This window comes from Mesoplodon densirostris, chromosome 2, assembly GCF_025265405.1.
Source record: "Mesoplodon densirostris isolate mMesDen1 chromosome 2, mMesDen1 primary haplotype, whole genome shotgun sequence".
Taxonomy (NCBI): Eukaryota; Metazoa; Chordata; class Mammalia; order Artiodactyla; family Ziphiidae; genus Mesoplodon; species Mesoplodon densirostris.
In genome coordinates, this window is record NC_082662.1 from 141,012,073 (window position 1) to 141,036,514 (window position 24,442).

Below are 24,442 nucleotides of genomic sequence, written 5' to 3' on the forward strand. Positions count from 1 at the left end.
ATAACACAAAATGATGTCCTAGGCATAGCCTTTTAGTGTCAGCCATCTACCTCAGGAATGTCCAGGTAATCATACCAGATTACTTTCCTTCTTTGTGCTTTAGTTTCTAAACCAATAACGTTGAATAAATTTTGTGGCTTCTTAGAGAAATGATGAGGGCTGAATGGGTAACATTAAGACTTCTGAATTTTTGTATCATCAATTTTGACTCTTATTCTTCTTACATGTAAATGCTTCCACATTTCTTCTTTCATCTTTTCAGTGTAGGGGCCAATAGTGTGAGATTTTGGATTTGAACCTGACTCTAGGATTTTCTAGCTGTGGGACTTTGTGTAAGTTACAAATCTCTCCATTCTACTGGGACCTCATCTATAATACAGGGATAACGGCACCAATCACTGATATGGTTCTCAGGAGGATTAAATGAGATAATGCATGCAAAGTGTTGTGCACAGTATCTGGCATATGGTAAGAAGTGCACAACTAATATTCAGTATTAATTCATTACTCATATTTCATATGCACTGCTTATGATAATGAAAATGACATTTTGAAATGTTTATAAAAATATACCCATAATCCTACCACCACTTAGAGGAAACATACTCAAAAGATAACTTTACTTTTTATGAGTATTTTGTCAAATGCACACTTATCATAACTGTAACCACAGTGTAAATTCAATCTGTACTTTAGTTGTTTGATTTACATAAAGACTTCAACTTTCCATATTTAAAACACTACATAAGTGATAGCTCAGATAGAGCCTCAGCCACTTTTCTTCTTTTGCAGTATTTAGATGACTTCATCTATTAATCCAATTAAATGTATTTAATTAAATGATCCAATTAATGCATTTATTTGGCTATTTTAAGTTGAAAGTACCTAACTGAATATATCTATTTGGGACAAATTTTATTTAAAAAATAAGAAAACAAATAAACAACACACCTTTGCAATAAGGGACAGGTCCGTTCCAGGTTCCCTCATGTGTGCAAAGAAGGACTGCCTCTCCTACAAGCAGGTAGCCTTGGTTGCAGCTATACAGGATTGACATTCCAGGAGAAAATCGAGCTATGTCTCCACCAGTATGATTTCCATGGGGGATCTTAAACGGACGTTGACATCCTAAGAAAGCTTAGACACCAATTTAAAAAGATCTTTAATTAATTAATTAATTAATTAATTAATTTATTTATTTATTTTTGCGGTATGCGGGCCTCTCACTGTTGTGGCCTCCCCCGTTGTGGAGCACAGGCTCCGGACGCGCAGGCTCAGCGGCCATGGCTCACGGGCCCAGCCGCTCCGCGGCATATGGGATCCTCCCAGACCGGGGCACGAACCCGTATCCCCTGCATCGGCAGGCAGACTCTCAACCACTTGCGCCACCAGGGAGGCCCAAGATCTTTAATTTAGTACAGAGGAACGCATAGCCAGCAAATGGATGATAGTGATACAGAAAGAAGGCAGGCAACAAGCCAACTAGTCAGTATCCAAAAAATATTCATTTAGCCCAAATCAAACAGTACAGGACAGAGATTTGCATTTCCTACCTATATCATATATGATCTGAAGACAAATGTCAAATGTAAGATAATGAAACATCAGTGGTGACAGCCCACAATTGTAATCTATCAGAGAATAGTGATCTTTTCTTTTCTCTTTAAATGGTAAAAAGGCTGTAGTCAAGGGTCACACCCTCAAATATCTACAGGAGCCAGGAAGTGAAGCCACCAGATATGGTAAGTCACAGACCAACTGTCCTTCTAAAAATGGCAGCCACTACCCACTTCAAGATACTGGTACCTTGCAGGAAAGCAGAGGGGGCCCTCACTGTATCACAGTTTCACTGTTTGCCTTGGGTGGTGGAGATGGGTTTCATTTAAAATAAGACTACTGTGCTAGCCAAAGAAAACAGTTTTGAACTCAGTTCTTGGTCACCAGTTGGCAGCCTCTGTTGTAGATAGCCACTGATAGGGATAAAACTACCAATGATAACTAAAATTACAAGACAATTCAGTGAGTTTTAAGGCCAGCTCCATTCTCCAGAATACTCAAAGATCCCTTTCTAGCTGGTATCACAGCCTTAAATATCAAATTATCAAGCAATATTACTGCCAAACATTTGCCCAAAATGGTATGTGCATTTTCCCCATTCTAAAGTAATAAAAATAATAAACTTGGGAGACTCCTTCAGTTTCGAAGTTAACCATTATCCTTTCATGTACCTTTTTTCAACAAGCTTAGAAAGAAAAGGGAAAAAAAGAATGAGCTGAGAAGATAAGGCAAGGCAGTTATTTTGTAAAATAATATGACTGCCTTAGCTTTTACGTGCTTTTCTTTAGGTGGAATGGCAAGTGCAGATTCAAAACCCTTTTTCTTTATTCTGTGCAACATCCCATATCTTAGTCCTGAAAATATCTTACCCTTTTTGATACAAGTTGGTACAGCGGGCACCCATTTGTTGTCAGTATGACACCTAATCAAGTGACTCCCATTCATGATGAAGCCGGGATCACAGGCAACATGTACTATGTCATTGTGGGAATATGAAGAACGAGTTTTATTTAGCTTGTATCCATGTGTGACCTCTGGATTAGGGCAGTGAGTCACAGGAGGAGACTTTATGCACTGTGGGGGAGGTCCACGCCAAGATCCACGTCCTTTAGAATCACTTATGCACCGTATACTTTTCTCTCCCAGAAGATAAAATCCTTGGTCACATTCATAAGAGACTTCATTTCCATACAGAAAGTGTTCTGCCATCACACCCCTGTGCCTCCCATTGTTAATCACTGGTGGAGATTGACAGTGGATAACTGCAGAAGAGATTAGGAAATTCTACTTCAGCTAGTGCACCATGGTGGACAGTCTTCAGTCAGATACAATAAAACTAAATAATAAAACTATGCAACTGCATGTAGTGCACGTAGCTATTAAGTTATTTAAATTTTAGATGCTAGATTATGCTTTCTTTTAAAAAGCTTTATTAAATTTTTGACTACATGAATAATACATACTCATTCCAAAAAAAATTCAGAAAATACAGTAAGTTTTAAGAAAGGAATAAATATAGCTATGTTCTCATGAAATAGAGAAATAGATCTATATTTGTTATTTTTAAAATTTTGAGCAATCAGCCGGTATATGGCAAATACAGTCATTCCTCGGTATCTGCAGGGGATTGGTTCCAGAATCCCCCATCAATACCAAATTCTGAGGATGCTCAAGCCCCTTATATAAAATAGCATAGTTTTTGCATATAACCTATGCACAATCTCCCATATACTTTAAATCATCTCTAGATGACTTATAATACCTAATACAATGTAAACGCTGTGTAAATAGTTGTAAATAAAATGTAAATGCTAGGTAAATAGTAGCCAGCACATAGCAAATACAAGTTTAGCTTTTGGAAGCTTTCAGGATTTTTAAAAAATATTTTTGATCTGCAGTCAAATTGACTTCATGGATATGAAACCTGCAGATACAGAGGGCCAACTGTACTCATTTCCTACTTGACAATTTTGTTTCCCAATGCTAGTACCATCCAAACACTAAAACATGTTTCTTATGTACACTGAGCTAGAACACATCGACTGCTAAGGTATAGATTAGTTCTGTAGTGACCTGTTCTCTTTAACCCCCTACAACCCACTGACAGCTTTTTTTTTTTTAACTTACCTTCACAAAGTAGAATCTTTTGGAACCAAACCCAATTCTTATCATCTTGACATTTCTGATAAGCATATCCAGTCAACTGGTACCTAGAGAAAGATTATAATACATTTTCTCTTCCTACAAATCGCATCTCTGAAACCTAGCCTCCTCAAACCACTAATACAGAGGCACTTCTAAATAAGAAATTTGGCAGAAAGGAGTCAAAACTCCTGGCCCTTCAAGTAAGCAAACTACTTTAGACTTAGAGTTACTCCCAGCAAAGCCACTTCCATGTCAAGAAAGGATTAAAAAGTTAGAGATGTTACTTAGACCTTTGGAACCTCACCATCTCTGTTAGTGTGACAATGAGGAATCTCTAGAGGGAGTCACCAAGACAAACTGAGGCTAGAATTAATGCACAAAGCAAGGTGGAGACCCTTTCTGAGAATGAATCACACTTACCCATCTTGGCAGGACATATTAACTGGTACCACGGGTGAACCAACTGGAAGCTCTTGAAGACCTTCTTTCAAAGGTTGGCATGGTGCTTCTAGAGGAGCAAAGTTGGAATTACTTATACATGCCTGATATAAAAGAGAAAGACAACTCAGGAACTGAAAGTACCTTCACACCGAGGGGCAGAAGGACTCCAATTTCCTGAAGGCATACAGTGAATGGATCTGTTTCCCACAAGCAAGTAGCCAGGATCACAGGTGTAGTCTACAGTCATCCCAGAGAGAAAGAGGACCCTATTTCCACCTGTATGCCGACCATGGTGGAGCCCAGAAGGTGGCTGACAGCCTAAAGAAAAACTTTCCATATAAATACCAACAAAAACTCAAGAACACTAAGTATACAACGTTTGACAATAGACAGTCTGAAACTTTTAAGCCAAAGATCATCAAGCTCTTATTCATTACTGAGTGCCTTCTGCTCTTTTGAAGGAACACGGAACCTTAAAAAAGATCCTCTCAATTATCTACCCTGACTGTATCCCAGATCCAAGGGAGCATTTGCACAAAGAATATATACAACAACACACATAGACTGTTTTGTTACAGAATGGAAGAAATGGGACAGTAATCTATGCCCCCTTGCTTTTTTCCATAACTCTAGCTTTGGGTGGGAGATAATAAACAAGAATAAACAAGTAAATACCTCATTTTTCTCTCCACTGAGTTTTTACCTTTTTCACAAACTGGTATTTCAGGATCCCAGGTGTTATTGGCTTTGCAACGAACCTGACTGCTGCCCTTCAAAGCAAATCCATTATTACACTTGAATATCACACTGTCATTGTAGAAATATGGGGCTTCCTTGCTAGATATCTTGTATCCATTTGCAACATGGACATGTGAGCACTGAACAGCAGGGAGGGAAAGTTTACAGAGAGGAGCAGGGCCACTCCAGATGCCCGTCTCTTGATCATTGCTTGTACAACGGATGGTGCTCTCCCCAATGAGGTTGAACTTCACTCCTCTCTCTGGCCCAGGGTTACATGTGTAAGTGACTGTGGTACCATATAGGACATCTGAGGAACTCCCTGTGTGTACTCCATTGTAGATAACAGGGGGTGGTGGGCAGGTGATATCTGGAAAGATGAAAAGTTACTGTACAATTCTGTTCCAGTATTAAACACCAAAGAAGAGAAATGAGGCTGGTTATGAATCTTTCGTTATCAGGTTTCTTGAAGGATATGGGTGAGATGTGATGATATGCATTCTATCAAAACTCATTATTACACAAAATTCAGTTTAAAAGATTGCATAGGAAAGATTTTTGTAATGTGTTAAAAGTGAAGATGTAGATCAATATCATATTGTGAGGCAGTAAAGTCTGATAGCAAATTATTAATTAAGAAAAGAATTCTTTTTTTTAATAACCAATAGGTCAATAAAAGTCACAGGGGAATAGAATTAAACTTTTTTGAGATGGTACATCTTTTTGCTGCGGTGATATGATAGGCTAGCCAAGAATATTTATTGTTGATTGAACATCTACTTTTTGACAGGCAATTGTCTCATCTGCAAAGGAGGAATAGTACCATTTAATTATAATAACTTTGAGGTCTGCAGTCTGATGCTAATGTTACAGATAAGAGGCTAGAGTTCAGAGAAGCTACATAAATTGCCCCCGGTCAATAAGCAGTAGAAATATAATCTGAGTTCAGATCCCACACCAGTTCCCGTTCTCTCCACTAAACTACAGTGTACCAAAATTAAGGATGGTGGCTCATATACTCATTGACCTCATTACTCTTATTCTCCCATATCACAAAAGAGAATCAGTAACTAAATGCATTTAAATTAAGTGATTGCTGGGCTTTGAAGTAAAAGAAAGCAAAACTATGCAACTATAGCTGTTGACAAAGTGAATAGAATGGAATCTAATATTCTTAATCCCATAACATGCCTAAAACAGAAATCTCACAGGATTCTAGACCCTCTGTTATTCATATTTATAGATCTCACATTATTCAAGATCCTTTGTTATTTTTCTACTCACCTTTACAGAGACGAATCTCCATAAACCAAGGAATTGTGCCTTGGCACTGCTGATAAACACTCTCGGCTAGCCGGTACCTAGAGAAAAAGAGTCATGACATTTTGCCATCTGGTGACCACTAACCTAAGCAAGAGCTATTGGCTCAATAGCAGACACATTACTTTCAGTACAGGAATCAATAGGAACAAAAACAGAGCCAGCATCAGCACGACCCGCCCATTGCACAGCATAGTTTCCATTAATGGAAAAATAGTGATCAACACTTCCATGAACATGTGACAGGGGGGTCTTTGAGATAAACTCCTACACAGAGCTTGCAGTGTAACTGATAAGCCAGACCTAGTTCAGACTGAGACAGTCCTCACTCACCCTTCATCACAAGAAGAGTTGACATCTGGTCTAATAAGTTGGTTCTTGGGTTTTTTAAAGACTTGCTTTCCTATAGGTTCACATTCTGCCACTAAGAAAAGAGAGGAGGATGAGAAATCAACTCAAGGCAATCTCAAAACCAAAAAACATCAACGTTCAAAGCCTGGAACCTTTGCATGTGGGGGCAGTGGGTATCCACACTCCCTCAGAGGTACAATGTATGGATTCTTCTCCCACCAGCACATAGCCAGGGTTGCAGGTATATTTTATGGATGTTCCAGGGTCAAAGTGAATCATGTGTCTATCTTCCTTTTGCCCATGGAGGATTTTAGGAGGAGCTTGACAATCTAAAGGAAAGACAGAGAATTTTTCTTATGTAAACAATGACAGAAAGGAACTGAGCCAAAGAAAGTGACATTTATGCTACAATTCCACTCTGGTGGCCGTTGTACAGTACAGAAGTAATCTTGCAGCCCAATTCTGGGTAATTTTAGACCAGTGGTTGTCAATTTTTTTTCTGCATTTAGGCAGCTGCAGATTTTTTTTTCCATTCCCACTGGGTGCTCCAATTCCTCTGTTGTACAAGGAATCATCTTGTACATTTCTAATGGGAGATTCTGACCTATCTGTAGGGTTATTTTGCTGAAGTCAAAATCACTTTTCTTTTAAGAAATCACGGTTAAGACAAACATTTTTTCCCAGTTGTTTTCCCTTTAAAGAAATAGGCAACTTAGTGGTCCCTAATGATTTTCCCCCCCAAGGATAATCCTACAAAATGAATGGGAGACAGTGTTTAAAAAGCCTTCTGTATAATTTATCTTCACTATATTTTGTAAAATTGAGGGGACTGGAAGTAGGAAAAGGCCCTGCTGAAGTCCATAACCCCTTCTCTAATGCTTCAGAAGGATGAATCAGTGGCACCTGTTCCAAGCACTGGAATACCCACCCTTTTCACAGACTGGTACCGATGGTTCCCATGTGCCTTGGGCGTTACATCGGATTCCCTTGCTGCCCTTCATGGTGAAGCCAAATACGCAAGCAAATACCACAGTGTCATTATAGGAATATTGATCTTTCTGGCCAGATGATATTTGGCCTCTTAGGATCTGGGGAGGTGGACACCGAACCTCAGAAACAGAAAGTTCACAGCGTGGGGCAGGGCCGCTCCAGGTCCCAATCTTCTGACTATCAGTGGTACAACGGATGGTTCTCTCCCCAGTGAGAATGAAGTTCACTCCTTGCTCTGGGCCCCGGTCACAGGTGTAAGTGACTGTGCTTCCATACCGAACATTCAATGTAGAGCTGCCCGTATGTCTTCCATTGAGAATAGAAGGAGGTGGTGGGCAAAGAATTTCTAGGAAATTACAGAGAGAGATGACAAGATTCCAACTGTACTACAAACAAAGAATGTCTCGGGTGTTGCTACATGCCACTCTCACATCCTGGGTTCAGGGACAGTAATATTGGAAACTGTAATGAATCTGTCAAAGTGGCTATAGCAATATAATTCAGAAAGTATGATTTAAAACTTTATTCCTGAATATATCTACTTTGCTGATCCTTTGATTTCTTTTACCAAGTATATAATCTCCTTTATGTGCATGGCCTGGCTGGCAATTGTACATAGTTTTCAGAGAAAGAAAAGCTCAGAAACCCTGTTTTACTTGAGTAAGCAAGGGACAAAGAGGTAATTCAGGATGTTTCAGTGAAGAACATATCCCTTAAAGATCTAAAGATCTCTGGGGGAGATCTTTGCTCTATAAGATCCTGTATAGTAACAACTGGATGAAAAGCTTTCAGTTAAGCTGAGAATGTGGTGTCCTGTTGAACTTCTGGCCAAGGAACTAGTTGCAAACCACAATCACTTAACCTACCTTCACATACTGGCATCTTGGTCCAAAAAGTACGCTGTCCAACAATTACACACTGGCTAGAAGGTTGGCCTTGTAATCGATACCTGGAGACAAAGAGAGGTCATTCAGAACTATTTGGCAGAACAAAACCCTCTATTTAAAATCCAAATTCACTTAATTTGTGGGCACCAACTCCTTTTATTGGCATTATCTCTCACAACTTTAAGCTGTCCATTGACCGTCACAGAGAAGCCTTCTTCAGGTTTCACAGTTCACACCATGCACACATAAGTCAAATGAATTAAATCTCATAGGCCCTCTAGACACTCACCCTTCATTACAGGAAAAGTTCACAGTTGCACCAACACGAAGACTTGTGGGCCTCTTTAACTGCCCATTGAGAAATGGTCTTGGAGGTTCACACTGTGCCTCTAAGAAAACAAGCCAAAGATGAGCAAAGTGTGGCAAGTAACATAATAGCCCAAATTCTTAACATTGATTGTAAATTTAGGGTACCTTTACACGTGGGAGCGACAGCACTCCAGTCTCCCAAAGACAAACAGAGAATGGTCTTTTCTCCAAGAAGCAAGTAACCAGGTTCACAGCTGTAGGTCACAGACAATCCTGGGGCAAAGGAATCAACACTCTCCCCTGTGTGATGCCCATTGGCGATTGTGGGAAGCGATGGACACTCCAGGGAGATATCTTTACACACACACATTAGGAAAAAGGTCATCAGATAGCTCCTTCACAGTTTGACTTAGTACATACATCCAAATAAATGATACATGGTCTATGCTAAGCAGTCGTTAATTAATTAATTAATTAATTTTTTTTTTTTTTTTGCAGTACGCGGGCCTCTCGCTGCTGCGTCCTCTCCCGTTACGGAGCACAGGCTCCGAACGCGCAGGCTCAGCGGCCATGGCTCACGGACCCAACAGCTCCGTGGCATGTGGGATCCTCCCGGAACGGGGCATGAACCAGCGTCCCCCGCATTGGCAGGCAGACTCCCAACCACTGCGCCACCAGGGAAGCCCCTTAATTAATTATTTTTCTCTCTCTTTTTTTTTTTTTTTTTTTTTTTTTTTTTTTTTTTTTTTTTTTTTTGCGGTACGCGGGCCTCTCACTGCTGTAGCCGCTCCCATTGCAGAGCACAGGCTCCGGACGCGCAGGCTCAGCGGCCATGGCTCATGGGCCTAGCCGCTCCACGGCATGTGGGATCTTCCCAGACCGGGGCACGAACCCGTGTTCCCTGCATCAGTAGGCGGACTCTCAATGACTGCGCCACCAGGGAAGCCCCGTCATTAATTTTTGACTCAGTCTTTTAAAGATCAAACAGGTATGGTTTAATTACATCCATTTTATACCACAAATAGTACTTTAGTTTTTATTTTTAGTTACACTTTATGAATCACATTTGCAGCGTGAAAAACTTCAATTACCAAAAAAAAGTCCATTTTCACTCATACTCTCATTCTATCCTTAAGCCTATTTTCTGCTCCAAAAGTAGCATGTTGTTATTTAAGGGGTTATCCTGCCAGGTACTAGTAATATAGTGTTTTTGGATCCTATATGTGATATATCTATACACATATTTTGGGTGTGTATGTATACTCAATATATATTATTCTAGGCCCTGCTTTATTTGCTTAATAATCTATATCTTTCCATGTGAATACATATAGGCCTATCTAAATCTTTATAATCTTTAATCCTAGCTATGATCTTTAATTGTTTTGCATGGTCACCCCATTTGAGACTATCTTCAGATCTTCCCTCCCTCCAAGATTATATATCTGTTTACAGATAGATAGAACCATATTTTTCTAATAATAATTTTTTCAACTCTTTAATCAATTTAGAATTTATCAATATTGTTCTTTATTAAGAAAATAAATACCTTATTTTGATGATATAATTTTTGTCAAATATTGCTGGTTCCCATAATTACATAACTGAAATTCAGATTTAGAGTTCCGCAGCAACATAAACCACACCAACTAACAGGGAAAGGCAGAGCTTACAGTAGTTCTTATTTTCAAAGTTACTTGATTTGAAATATTATGGCTTAGGACATGAGTTCGAAAAATAGTGGATCACTCAGAAAGTATTTATAGAGGTGAAAGAGAACAGCACATCATTTCTGCCAGACTATACTAACAGCTTTTATAGATCAATTTTAAATCCACTCGTTGTGTTTTTGCTATTAGAGCTTACATTTCTTCTCATTTTAACAATAACCCAGATATGCAGTTGAAAACTGTAAAACCCAATTCCCTCAGTCCAAACAAACTCTGGCCCCCATCCTTGTGGGACTTATTCTATTCAATTATTAGGTGTGTTTAGTTAGATTTTCCCATTACACTTTAAAATTCTTTGCTCTACTGATGTTTGTTGAATGAACATTTATATCCCTCTACAACCAAGAAAAAGCCAGGAAACTGTAATTTTCACCCTTTCCATTGCTTCCTCCCTCCACCCTTACCATTCACACATCCACACTGTTCCTCCTTCAGAATGATACCAAACTTAATCTGCACAGAAATGCGAGGCTCCAAGCTCCTGAATCAGTTTTATTTTCATTCTACTCACCACTCTCACAGGTTGGTAGTGGTGTTGGTCCCCATGTTTTATTTGCTTGGCACCAAACAGTTTTGTTTCCTTTCATGGTGAAGTTGGTATTACAGGTAAATGTCACAGAATCACCATGTCTATATGGTGGTCTAGACATTTTATTTCTGTATCCACCTGGTACTATGGGCTCAGAGCAAATAGAATTTTTATTGTAATATTCACAGATAGGAGCAGCTTTATCCCAGATTCCATTCACATTGTCTTTAGTTATACAAAAAAGAATACTTTCTCCAATGAGGCGGAAGGCACTCAAACATCTGTACCTCACCACAGCGTTAACAGCTATGGGACTAGGATGATAACTCTTCTGCCCATTTTTGATAGGAGGAGGAGGGTCACAAAAAATCCCTGCAAAGTAGAAAAGAAAACATGTGGTCATACTGATCATGACAATAAGATTCAAATTTAGATAAAAGTCCAAATATAGGTCATGTCACTTTTTCAGAAATAGGCTTAGAAATTTGTATAATTTATTTCTTACTCACAGTCCCTGCCTGTCCCCAAGTTCCTAAATTCTTACCTTTCTCTTGATCCTCAGCAAACAAAGCAATATAGGACTATAAGCCATCTTGACCAAACAAAAACAATGAAACAGAATTTATTGAATAGTTCTGTGTCCAATCAACTTTAATAATGAAACAAAAGGCAAACAGTACATGAAAATAATATGTTAAGACATACTAATCACATGTGGAGAGGCACATGGACTAATGAAATCTGGGCTCATTAGACCTGGTTTCAAATCCCCACAGTCATTCAATAGCTGTGTGACCTTAGGCAAGTCTCACCCTCTTTAAGCCTCAGTTTCCTAGTCGACTATAATTCAAGGTTGTAATGAGAATCCAGTGACATGAAAGTACCTGAAAGGGGCAAGTACAGTACTGGAACATACTAATTGTGCAGTGCCTGTTTCAAACACACAGCTGGTGCTATAAGTAGTGAGACCACATTCTGTCCCGTTACAAAAGATACTGCAGCCTCACTGCAAGTCATTTGTCATCCTTTGATGCTGGTCCCATTTGAAAGACCCACAGGAAGTGATCAGAGGTTTGGAATAGTGACCTCATATCTTTTATTTATTTGTCCTAATAAGCATGAAGAATATTAATTGTTTATAGCTACGTTGGTATGTATATGCACACCTTTTCTGAGTGAGTCTTAGAATAAAGGAAAAATTGCCAACCTCCAAAACTTCAGGTTGATTTCCATTTAGCTCCGAGAATTGCTCATCAGATGAGGAAATGGCATAAGAAGACACAGCCAAACCATTTCAGCACATCAGTGCTATTCATTTTCAGTAGGGGTAACTTTCGAGAGCCTTTATCCTTATACACATAGAATACTCAATACCATATGTAGTCAACTGAGTAAATTTAGTTTTGGTCTGCATTCTAGAACATACAGAAGAGTGGCATATATATGTTCATATTGATAAGATTTTATAATTGATAAATGCATGAGAATACACTAAAAATCAAGAGGCACGATCCATACTTGATTCTTTTTGCTTTCTACTCACGTTCACAGACAGGAAACTTATTATTCCAGAGTACTCTCATTCCTTCTGAGACACACTGACTAGAAGATTGGCCATTTAACCGGTACCTTAAAGAATAAGGGGCAGCAAATCATCACCAGAACAAACCAATTCTCAGTTGCATGGAATTCATCACTTCTCTCAAGTATATGGTATTAATGGCCTCTATTTTTGTAAGCATTTCTGGCTTAAGGAAAATGTCTAAGATTATGAATCAGCTAAGCTATGTGAGGACTTCAGACCAGCTAAAAACACAGAGAAAACAGTCCTAATGATCTGTTCTTTTCTTGAATTCTCTCTTTCCTCTTTGGCATCCAAATGTCAAGATTTTCTTGTCCATTAGAAGGGAATAACCTCAGTTTCTAGCAAAGAAAACATCAAAGACTTTGTTCCCTAATCTCACTTCAAAGAGCCCCTCTTACTTAACCCCCAACATCTATTCAGACTCCATAATAGAAGCCTTAACTTCAGAGCCCAAACTTTGCTTTTGCAAGTGATGAAAGGACAATTCTCAGCTTTGGCTGGCCATGCACAATATACACATTTGGAGAAAATCAATAGAATTTGCTTAATAACAGAATTCTTAATCATAAAGGGTAAAGAAAAGGAGAGAAAAAAATTTTAACTACCTTTAAAGATCACACTTTGCAATGCTTAGCTATGGATCATAGGCCCCAAGTCAGGCCCCATCACCTTGCACTCACCCCTTATCACAAACAAATGCAACCTCTGCCCCAAGCTGGAGATTAGGAGGAGCTACCACATGACCGTTGAGAAGTTGGTGTGGAATGGCATCACATGATTTCGCTAGGAAAAAAGAGACAAGGCTGGCACATGAAGAGTCAGGAAACAGCTAAGTTTCCTTGAGATGGAATAGACCTTTAGGCACCTTCACAGTTGGGGGCTGGATGGCTCCAGGTTCCCAAGGAGGTACACTGCATAGGGTTAGTTCCAATGAGAGTATAGCCAGGCTCACAGCTGTAGGACACTTCCTGTCCAACTGCAAAGAATTCCTCATCCAATTTGTTATAATTACCGTGGTAGATATGTGGAGGTGGTAGACACCCTGAGAAAAGAACAGGACCAGAGTCCTTTTATTTCTGAAATAAGAACTTTCTTCTCTACAACCTAAGCCAACTTGAGGTTGGCAGGAGTCAGATGAAGGTGGTCATGTCAATTCTCCAAAGTATAAGGCAGACACTATTTTGAGAGAGGTGCAGTGGGGTTAACATGTGTTACATATTTTAGACATGATCAACCTTGCACCTATCTCCCTTCTGTACCTTGATCTATGCCAGGAAACATTATTCCCATTCATCATTTTCCCATTTCATTTAAATGGATATACTCTCACTAATGTTGTAGCCAAGGGAATCAAACTATTATAATGCATTTTTACCACCAAAAATCTCCTCTTTCTTCCTGCTTCCCAAACCACTGATGAAATTTCTGAGCCTTATGGGAGGGGCTCCCAATGTTGCCAGATTATTAGTAAGTCAGGCACTTCTCAATAAGAGTAGGGGAGAAAGGGGGAATGGGGGGAAGTGACTTGATCTTAACTCTAGCCTTATTCCATAAAGGCTACATTTTTCAATAGGAGAATGTATAATACCTATAGTAATTTGAATCAAATTCTGATCAGCCTATTTCCCCCATTGGCCTGGCCAATAGGATTGAGAGTTTATTTTATCCTCATTTAAATAAAATCTAATCACATATGATTTTTTAACATCTTTATTGGAGTATAATTGCTTTACAATGGTGTGTTAGTTTCTGCTTATAACAAAGTGAATCAGTTATACATATACATATGTGCCCATATCTCTTCCCTCTTGCATCTCCCTCCCTCCCACCCTCCCTATCCCACCCCTCTAGGTAGTCACAAAGCACCTAGCTGATCTCCCTTTGCTATGCAGCTGCCTCCCACTAGCTCTCTATTTTACGTTTGGTAGAGTATATTTGTCCATGCCACTCTCTCACTTTGTCACAGCTTACCCTTCCCCCTCCCCGTATCCTCAAGTCCATTCTCTAGTAGGTCTGTGTCTTTATTCCCGTCTTGCCCCTAGGTTCTTCATGACCATTTTTTTTTTTTAGATTCCATATATATGTGTTAGCATATGGTATTTGTTTTTCTCTTTCTTCACTCTGTATGATAGACTCTAGGTCCATCCACCTCACTACAAATAACTCAATTTTGCTTCTTTTTATGGCTGAGTAATATTCCATTGTATATATGTGCCACATCTTCTTTATCCATTCATCTGTAATGGACACTTAGGTTGCTTCCATGTCCTGGCTATTGTAAATAGTGCAGCAATGAACATTTTGGTACATGACTCTTTTTGAATTATGGTTTTCTCAGGGCATATGCCCAGTAGTGGGATTCCTGGGTCATATGGTAGTTCTATTTGTAGTTTTTTCAGCAACCTCCATATTGTTCTCCATAGTGGCTGTATCAATTTACATTCCCACCAACAGTGCAAGAGGGTTCCCTTTTCTGCACACCCTCTCCATCATTTATTGTTTGTAGGTTTTTTGATGATGGCCATTCTGACTGGTGTGAGATGATATCTCATTGTAGTTTTGATTTGCATTTCTCTAGTGATTAATGATGTTGAGCATTCTTTCATATGTTTGTTGGCAATCTCATGTGTTGGCAATCACATATGATTTTAATCATATTAAAATCTCTGATCATTCGCTCTGGTACTACCTGCTTTTTTTTTTAAGTGCCTTCTAATTTCCCTTAGAAATTAATATGTTTCCCTTAGAAATGCATTTCCCTTAGAAATGCATATATAGCACTGTCCCAGAATATAGTAAATTTCCCAACTCTTCAACATTTAGATACTACTTTCAAAGTTTACTTTTAAATTCTTTAACCAGGATACCCAACTATATACACTGTCTTTATCCTCCTCTTCTCATAGGTACCATATATCTATTCTTCCCAAAGTCTCAATTTATTTCTAGATCCACAAAGTTTCAGCCCAACTCACCCTTGAAGCACCTTGGCAGTGGAGGGTTCCATTTGCTGTTTGGTTGGCACCATACTGTGTTGCTGCCTTTCATGGTAAAGCCAGGCTTACACTTAAACATCACAGAATCATTTAAGGAAAATGAGCGTCTAAATCCAGATTCCATAATTCCATTTTCAACTTCTGGAATTGGGCATTTGACTACAGGAATACACCGAGGGGGAGGGCTGCTCCAGATGCCAACTCGATTGTCTTTGCTGGTGCAGTATATTGACTTCTCACCCACGAGGTCAAACAGCTTTTTCCCATTCTGTCCAACATGGCACTTATAAGTAACCACCATTCCATAGTAAAAGTCCTCTCTACTGCTGCTGTAAAAGTCTCCATTGGAGATGGCTGGGGGTGACTCACAAGGAATAGCTTGGGGAGGATGGGGTACATAGGAAAAGAGAGAAGGCATTTAAATGTTATACCTTCTGGGAATTTTGTCTTAACTCTTGCAAACCAAACTTCCACTTAGCCTACAATTAAACCCTATTATTGAAATTCTATATCCTCATCTCAAAGATGGTTCTAAGTGGGAAGTAGCAAGGTAGGAAGATACACGGAACTGGCCTGATAAAAACCCACAACAATATGATCTGGTCACCAGTCCTGACCCCCAGAGTACAGATAAACTGTTAAAAGAGGCCCCTAGGGTGGTGTACATTTTGCATGGATTAAAGTTGGCAGTGTGTAATCTTGTGGCATATTTTAGATTTGAGCACTTATTCACTATGAGATAATGTACCATCAAAGGACAGTAAGCAAAGGAATGTGTAATGGGATTGGGGGCATAGAAGAAGATAAACCACAGATCTGTGTCCAGAACTACTCAAGCCAAGTGTAACCCACCTGGGTACTTATTTTGATGTGTAGATGCCCACTTTCCCTTCAGAGGGGGACAAGAGGAATTACCTACGTGCAATAAAGGGAAAATTCTACTCACATTCACAAAAAGGCATTTCCTTATCCCAGGTTACAATATTGTCTGAGATAATACATGTGGCAGAGGAGTCACCAATGAGTCGATATCTAAAGACAAAGAGATGAGTGATCATCTCCCAGCTAGACATTTTAGGAAAGCTTAGTTCTTTTTCCACTGAAAGAATGGCAAAGAATAGAATATCATATATGACAAATAATGGTGACAGATTAAGGACTCATACAAAAGATTCAACAGTCTAAAGACAAATGAAACTTGACCTCCTGGTCAGTAACACTGAAGATTTAAAATTGGAAGAAGAATAGCCCAAACCTTTTTCTCTTCTAGGGATCCTCTCTAGTAGGTAATCCTGAAGAGTTGCCTCTGGAGCAGATTAGAGAGGTGATTCTCTTTTTACTTATCTATGGTTAAGGGTGGGTGGCAATTACTCAACTCTCTTTTGGAAGATGGGTGATTTCTGGTTGAAACTAGTGTTCTAATACCCATGTACTCTGGAGATGTCTCCTGGTGACTCACCCTTTATCACAAGAATATGTAATTGTTGACCCAAACACGATACCCCTGGGTGTAAGGACAGAGCCATGGAGGAGTTCTCTAGGACTCACACATGATTTACCTACAAGGGAGAACAAGACAAAACAGGATTTGGGACTGGGATTTGGGGGATGTTTTGTGTTTTACATTAAATTCCAACCTGACTGGACTTGCTGAGTAATCTACTTAAGTTTATTCAAAGAAATTTGGGGCATTTACAAAACGTCTGTCTTCCAAAGGATCAGTCAACTCCATAACACTATTTGTTTAATGCATGTAGTCTATGTTTCTGAGCATGGATGCAAACATTATTTGTAGTCAGCCATAATTTATAACCTCTGTTTCCCCTTTTTATATTCTGTCAGTTGATGGCAACATCTACCAAGTCTTATGGCTTAAAAAAACAAACAAACAAACAAACAAACCCCTCACAGTCATCATTTCCTATCTGTAACTCATTTTCTCTACCCCCTGCCCTTAATTCAATAGATCACCAAGTTTTCATGACTGGTTTCCAGAAATCTCTCTCCAAACCAACTATTTTGCCACCACTATAATCCTCATTGGATCATCGAGTAATAAAATTTACCTTTCTAATGCTGGTCGCCGTTGGTCCAGTGCATCTTCTATGCTGCTGCACACATTATCTTTCAGAAGTACAAATGTGGTCACGCCACTCCCCACTTTCAAAAACTTACAATGACTTACCATTGTTTATTGGAAAAGAATGCATGGCCCACCACACTTAAACTCCAATCCACTTAATCAACTACTATTCCTCACCATGCATCTTATATTCTAACCACTCTGAATTTTTCTATTTTCCAGAGACATCATGTTCTTCCATACCTTTATGTGTTGGCATATGCTGTTTCCTCTGTCTGTAATACCTAGATTTCTCTGTCCTCCTAGATAGCACTTATTATTTACTTCTCTATGATATCATAAAATTTTATCTCTATAAATAAAAGAAATTACACCATAGTACAGTATTTGTTTAAAAACCAGTCTTTACAAATAACATAGGACTTCCTCAATGACAGAGACTAGTAGATTAATTTTTATATCTCTTCCAAGCCCCACCATCTAGCCTAATGCTTCATACCCAGTGGTTACTCAAAAATATTTCTTGAATTAAGTTGGGTGAAAACTAATATAAGGTGAAACTAATATTCCTTGTATACTAACTTCTAAGATCACTGTAACACAGTACAGAGACCATAGAACAAGGTCATGAAGATTATAGGATAAATAGGGTTGGCCAGCTGCGTGACTTAACTCCAATACCTGATACTGAATACCCTTAGGAGTAAAAGAAAAACATGGAGAACGTAGGAGCCCCTTTCATTTGAGATTACTTACTAACTTTCTCATCTTTTATCTTGAAAATAATAGGTTAGCCCATAGAGACATGCTATAGACCCAAAGATTCTTCTATTACTGATTACTCACGTTTACAGATTGGCTGAGCATCTGACCACTTGGAGGTCTCTAGGCAGGTGATAAAGAATGACCTCTTGACATACCCAGGAAGGCATTCATATTCCCAAGTTGTCCCAACAGCAAACTCAGACTGATCACTCTGAATTTTAGGCTTAGCAAAAGGATACCTTGGCAGGAACTTACACTGACCTAGAGACAGAGACCACAGGAATATCAAAACTAAGAGAGGCTAAAATCTCTATTCAGCTTGTTTTGTCACCAGTTACAATGACAACTTTGATCTTTAGACAGTAAACCCAAGATGTCAATATTTTCTGGGTCAAAGAAGATATATCTTGCAGTATGAATGCATATTGAATGCAAGAGAAATAAGCTTGGGAGTTTAAAGAATTTTTAGGATTGACTTCAGAAGAAGAGCTGGAGAAAATCATTTTTGAATAAAATTCCATAAAGACCCTGGAGTTGTTCTATCTTCTTACAACTTCATAAATAAAAACTAAAACCCTATAAGTAGAAACTTTTCTGGAATAGCACAGGAAACAAGTATATCAAATATATCAGACCTTGAAAGCTCATCACATGTATGATCCTCTAAAATTACTTTAATGAATTAACATTACTATCTTAGTCATTAAACCTTTAGATCCTAGCAAGAAGAAAATAGCATTGTTTTTTATTCTTCATTATTTTATTCCATTAACCTAGTAGAGTAATATACCCCCAAAAGAGTTAATACTTCCTGATGGGTACCAGATAAAAGGAGCCAGTTTTTTCAAGACACTTCTCTGTGACTTAAAATAATTATGATGATGATGATGAAGATGAAACAAATCTTAGTCTAGGAGATGAGTAAGAAACTGTAACACCCAGATACTTGAGGATGTACCTGGAAAAGAATTTTTCTAGGTATGAAAGAGAGTTCAAGTTTCAACTCCAGAATGGTGGTATATTTGAATATCAAATTTATAAATCTCCTTTTTCAAACAAATCTGAAACTGATACAGGTGCAAGTCAAAGAACAAACATGGACTAACTGACACAAAGGCAAACACAGAACTCCCAAAGTTCTGACTAGACCCAACCTTTTTGTAGCCCAACACTTCTGTTGGAGAAGTCATATGGACAGGATCTAAGAATAGCCATTACTGTTGGGACCCAGATCCCACTGTAGGTCTCCTATTTCTTTCCTTAACTCCTTTGGTTTCCTCCATTAACACCTACAAATGTTTTCAAATGCATACTTTCACAAAACAGAAAGACTCTATAGGGAAAGCCAGGGTTTGACCTCAATAAAGACCAACTTCATGACCCTGCCGTTATTTGTACTAATTCACCCTAATCAAATGATTTAACCTGTAATTATCCAATGTGAATAAGAACAATCCTAAATAATTTTCCACAATCTGAAAACCAATTTGAGTTTACAAGATTTAATCAATAGTGATGACATGGACTGAGAAGTAACCAAGATCTTGAAGCAAAAAAAGTAGAAGGTGAAAGGAGATAAGAATCATACTTTCCGGATGAGAAACAGTGGGAAATTTTTATCTTCAATGAGACTTAGGGACACCTCTCTCTCGGGGGACACCAGCTCTTATTAGTTATGATGTTGCCAAAATCCCAGGTCACAGGACAGAATTTCCAGCAATCATGTTCTCTTCCATATCAGAAAAGGGAAAGTTAGCCTATGAACATTAATTTTCTTAAGAGTCATTGGACCCTCTTCACATCTTTTTAAAATCAGGGTAAACATCAGTGTAGATCATGACTGGATCTATAATAGAATATAGTGACAAAACATTGACATACACATTCCTTGAACCATTTGAAATGAATGAAGAACAAATATACAAGATGATCAAAATAACCCTGAAATTTAGGTCAGATAGCAGGTAGGAGGAAAAATTATTATTGATAATGAGAATTATTATGATCAAATAACATAACACTGGGTTTCCTGGCTATCTGATCATTTTTGAATGATGGGTGTGCATATGAACCAAGATACTGTCTTAAGCACAGAATACGCATCAGTGAACATTAGACACAAGGCTCTCACATTCATGGAATTTATCTTCCAATAGAGGGAGAGAGACCATAAATAAATACCAATAAATAAATAGATGGTAGGTAAAGGAAATAAACAGGGTGATGTATCAAAATGTAATGTACTGGAAAAAAGAGGGGACAGGATGGCATATGACTTCAGTTATGATGGTTAAAGAAGGCTTATGAAGAGGAGACATTTGAGTTATGACTGAAGGAAAAGAAGGTACCAGACAGGTAAAGTGCTGGGTAAAAGCATTTTAGGCAGAAGCCTAACAGCAGGGATGGATTTACTATGCTTTAGGGATAAACAAAAGGCAAGTGTGGCTGCAACTTAGTGATCAGAGTGAAATGGAATTGAGTTAAAAACCCCAGAAGGTAGGATTGCACAGGGTTTCTTAGTCCACAGGAGGATGTCCCCATGTTGTTCTGGGTAGGAGTCACTGGAGAGTTCAAGCAAGAGAGTCACATGGCTTGATTTAACTTAAAAAAACAAAAGAGTCTGGCAACTGGATGGAGAATGGACTGGACTTTTACTTTCAGAAGTAGGGAGTGCAGTCTGGAAGCTATTATAGTAGCTTAGAGCAAAAAAATGAAGCTTGAGCACAAGGAGACAGTGAGAAATGGGTGACTCTGTTGTACTTAAATGTGGGGCTAAGGGAATGGGAGGATTCGGTAATGGCTTCTAGGCTTTTGACTTGAGCAACTTGGTTGATGGTAATACCATGTACTGAGGTCCATCAGGCAATAAAGACAGATAAAGGCCTTGATCTCATGGAACTTGTATGCCAGTGAGGGAACAAACAAGTAAATAAATAAGAAGGTTTTATATGATGATAGGTGCTCTGTGGAGAATAAAACACGGTTATGTGATAGAGAGTGACCTGGGGTATAGACTACTTCAGGTAAGAGTCACAGAAAAGTGTCAATGGAGCTGAGATCTGAATGTTGAGGAGACAGGCAAGGGATGACCCATAGAAGAGCATTTTAAGAGAGGAACACCTAGTGCATAGCTAAACAAACATGACTCCGTTTAAGGAATAGAAAGAAGGCCAGTGTGGCTGGAGAAGAGTCAGTGAGGGAGGAGTACAGAGAACTTCAGAGAAGCAGAGGCCTGGAGTTGAGGTTAAGGAGCATGGATTTTGTCCTAATGTGATGGGTAGCCCTTCGCAGGTTTTAACCAGAGGAGAGAAAAAGATCTGATCTCAGATGGAGGTAGATGATTGGAAAATTAGGGAATTCCTACTTGATGATTTTATTTTCTTAGTGTTTGTTAAGGTGAGGCAGTCAGTCAAGGCAAGAGTGAAATTTAAGGGTGCAGGAAATTTGAATTGGTTTATGCAAATAGATAAAAGGAGAAAAATGAAAACACTCTGAGAAGGAAATTTGCTCTTTAAGACACTTGCTTCAGAATTTTCCAGAGTGCTTGTTAAATCTCAGTTTCCTGGGCCACCCTCACCCCAAACATATGAATCTCTGGAAGGTGAGATGGAACCCAGAAATGTGTATTTTAAAAAGGCACCACGATTCCTCAAAAAATTAACAACAGAACTACCATATGATCCAGCAATTCCACTTCTGGGAATATATACAAAGGAAATGAAAACACTAACTTGAAAAGATAACTACACCCCCATGTTCATAGTGGCATTATTTACAAATGGAAACATAGCCAACTCATGGAAACAGCCTAGGTGCCCATCAATAGATGAATGGATAAAGAAGTTGTGGATGAATATATACAATGGAATATTATTCAACCATTAAGAAAACAAGGGAATCCTACCACTTGCAACAACATGGATGGACCTTGAAGGCATTATACTAAGTGAAATAAGTCACACAGAGACATACAAATAATGTATGATCTCACTTTTATGTGGAATCTAAAAACAAAAAGACAAAATTTGGAAAAAAGATCAGATTTGTCGTTATTGGAGGCAGGGAGTGGGAGGAGAGAGAATTGGAGGAAGGTGGTCAAAAGGTTCAAACTTCCAGTTATAAGAAAAATAAATACTAGTGATGCAATGTCCAACACGATGACTATAGTTAACATGGTTTTATGATACGTAGGAAAATTGTTAAGGCTTCTCATCACAAGGAGAAAATTTTCCTTTTCTTGTTATTGTATATATATATTAGATGACGGATGTTAACTAAACTTACTATGGTAATCATTCCACAATATATGTAAATCAAACCATCATGCAAAAGTCAGGAGGGAGCGTGGGTATAGCATGAACAAAGGACCTTGGGGTGTCAGTCAGGCAAGAAGATGAGCAGTGCATTTGTGATAGGAAGCAGTGGGGAATCAGGAGGGGCATGCTTAGGTGAGAGCCAATTACCAAAGGCTTGAAAGGCTGAAGACAGATTTTTTTTTTTAATTCCACAGGCAGTAGGAAGCCCTTTTAGATTTTTGGGCAAGGGAGTGGAATAATGAAAAAAATGTTTTTAAATTTTAGTTTTCACCATTGGAAAAGTTAAAGACGGGTATCAGAATAACCTGTAAGAGAGGAGGTTGTTACAAAGGTAATCATAATGAATATGATTAGAATATTGGTGTAAGAAGAAGACAAACAACAGAAGCACATTAGCTGTGACAGTCGACAGAAAGGTAGACCTGATCTTTCGTGTGTTTGGAGTTAAATGACCGAAAGGATGGTCCTGCTCTGGTACTGGAAGGGGATGCTCTGGCATCCTTGTAGGGTACAATGAATTGACAGGGCTGGAAAAGAAGTTGATTTTCAATTGATAATATCCTCTCTGAAATTTAAAAAAAGGAATGGAATGCTGGCAAGAAGTCAGGTCGGGAACTGTGACACACGGAGGTGTTAGAGAATGCTGTGAAAGTGGGTTTGTTCAAAGAGCTAATATGTAAGAGAGAGAGAGAGATGAAGATAATGGTTTGGGGAAATGTTCAGTTAAGGGTCAGGATAAAGTTGAATGTCAGGAAGCAGACAAAGTGAACTGTGATAGAACAAACGTATGCACTATCCCTTAACAAGCTGGGAGTGGTCAAGCTTAAATGCTGACTCCATCAAAACAGGTCCAGACAGTCGTCTTATTACTGGCATCTAGTAGTAACATCCAACATTTAACTTTCATTTGCCTAATTTCATCTGATATTCAGGGCAGCCGAGTAGGGTAGGGCTGCTTATCTCTAGTTTCATTTTACCGATGAAGAAACTGAGGCTAGGGAGCGAAATGACTTGCCAAAAGTCACGCAGGTATTGAGGTCTGTATACAGTAAACTTCTTAATAAACTGGGAATCCAATGTACTCTGAAAATTATTAAAAAGTTATACCTATCTTATCACCTAGAGACTTCAATCTTAAAAAATTACAATACTTCTTTAAAATTAAGCCAATCTGGAGGAAGAAAATTATAATAAACGTTTAATGACACCTTCTGGAGCCCTTACCATTACAGAAGGTAAATAACACAAAGAACTGCAGTTTTTATTCACGTATCAACTTTTCTAAATAACTCCAGATGTTTATCTTTTAGAACCACGCCTGGGGATCAGACATTATTCTTATTCTGGGAAGGCAGCAGGAGGCTGTACTGCTTTTACCAGGCAGGAGGGAGTTCAGTGTGCGCAGAAACTCCCGCGCCTAGCGGAGCATGCAACCGAGTCGCATGCACTCAGCACGAGTAGGTTTCGGATACGTGTCCGGGCTTTAGAGCTCGAAGACCTCCAGACCGAGAGCGCTGAGCACCTGCTGAGTCCCGGGGGCGGGGAGCCCGGAGAGCACAGAGCGGGCACGCCACGCCACAAGCCACACTGGGAAGATCACATAGTGCGTCTCTAACGCAGCCTCCAATTCTGGTGGTCCCAGCCCAGGAGGAGCGAGCGAGGACATTCAGGACCAAGAGATCTCGGGGTCCCCCAAAGCG

General features: G+C 39.0%; 1 protein-coding gene across 1 annotated transcript in view; it reads right to left on the reverse strand.

Moving 5' to 3' along the window:
* The window catches only part of CR1 (complement C3b/C4b receptor 1 (Knops blood group)), a 156,723-nt gene extending 137,107 nt beyond the window's left edge, over nucleotides 1-19,616 (reverse strand). Inside the window, exons 1-20 of the mRNA XM_060078239.1 lie at nucleotides 19,523-19,616; nucleotides 18,508-18,687; nucleotides 17,038-17,137; nucleotides 16,525-16,610; nucleotides 15,558-15,956; nucleotides 13,448-13,624; nucleotides 13,263-13,365; nucleotides 12,541-12,626; nucleotides 10,980-11,369; nucleotides 8,904-9,092; nucleotides 8,719-8,818; nucleotides 8,409-8,491; nucleotides 7,481-7,888; nucleotides 6,750-6,881; nucleotides 6,535-6,625; nucleotides 6,166-6,242; nucleotides 4,847-5,251; nucleotides 4,123-4,210; nucleotides 3,685-3,767; nucleotides 2,427-2,819 (exon numbers count right to left, since the gene is read on the reverse strand). Coding sequence (XP_059934222.1) covers nucleotides 2,427-2,819; nucleotides 3,685-3,767; nucleotides 4,123-4,210; nucleotides 4,847-5,251; nucleotides 6,166-6,242; nucleotides 6,535-6,625; nucleotides 6,750-6,881; nucleotides 7,481-7,888; nucleotides 8,409-8,491; nucleotides 8,719-8,818; nucleotides 8,904-9,092; nucleotides 10,980-11,369; nucleotides 12,541-12,626; nucleotides 13,263-13,365; nucleotides 13,448-13,624; nucleotides 15,558-15,956; nucleotides 16,525-16,610; nucleotides 17,038-17,137; nucleotides 18,508-18,687; nucleotides 19,523-19,616 — 3,664 coding nt within the window. The remainder of the gene's footprint in view (nucleotides 1-2,426; nucleotides 2,820-3,684; nucleotides 3,768-4,122; nucleotides 4,211-4,846; nucleotides 5,252-6,165; nucleotides 6,243-6,534; nucleotides 6,626-6,749; nucleotides 6,882-7,480; nucleotides 7,889-8,408; nucleotides 8,492-8,718; nucleotides 8,819-8,903; nucleotides 9,093-10,979; nucleotides 11,370-12,540; nucleotides 12,627-13,262; nucleotides 13,366-13,447; nucleotides 13,625-15,557; nucleotides 15,957-16,524; nucleotides 16,611-17,037; nucleotides 17,138-18,507; nucleotides 18,688-19,522) is intronic.
* Between the last annotated feature and the right edge of the window lie 4,826 nt (nucleotides 19,617-24,442).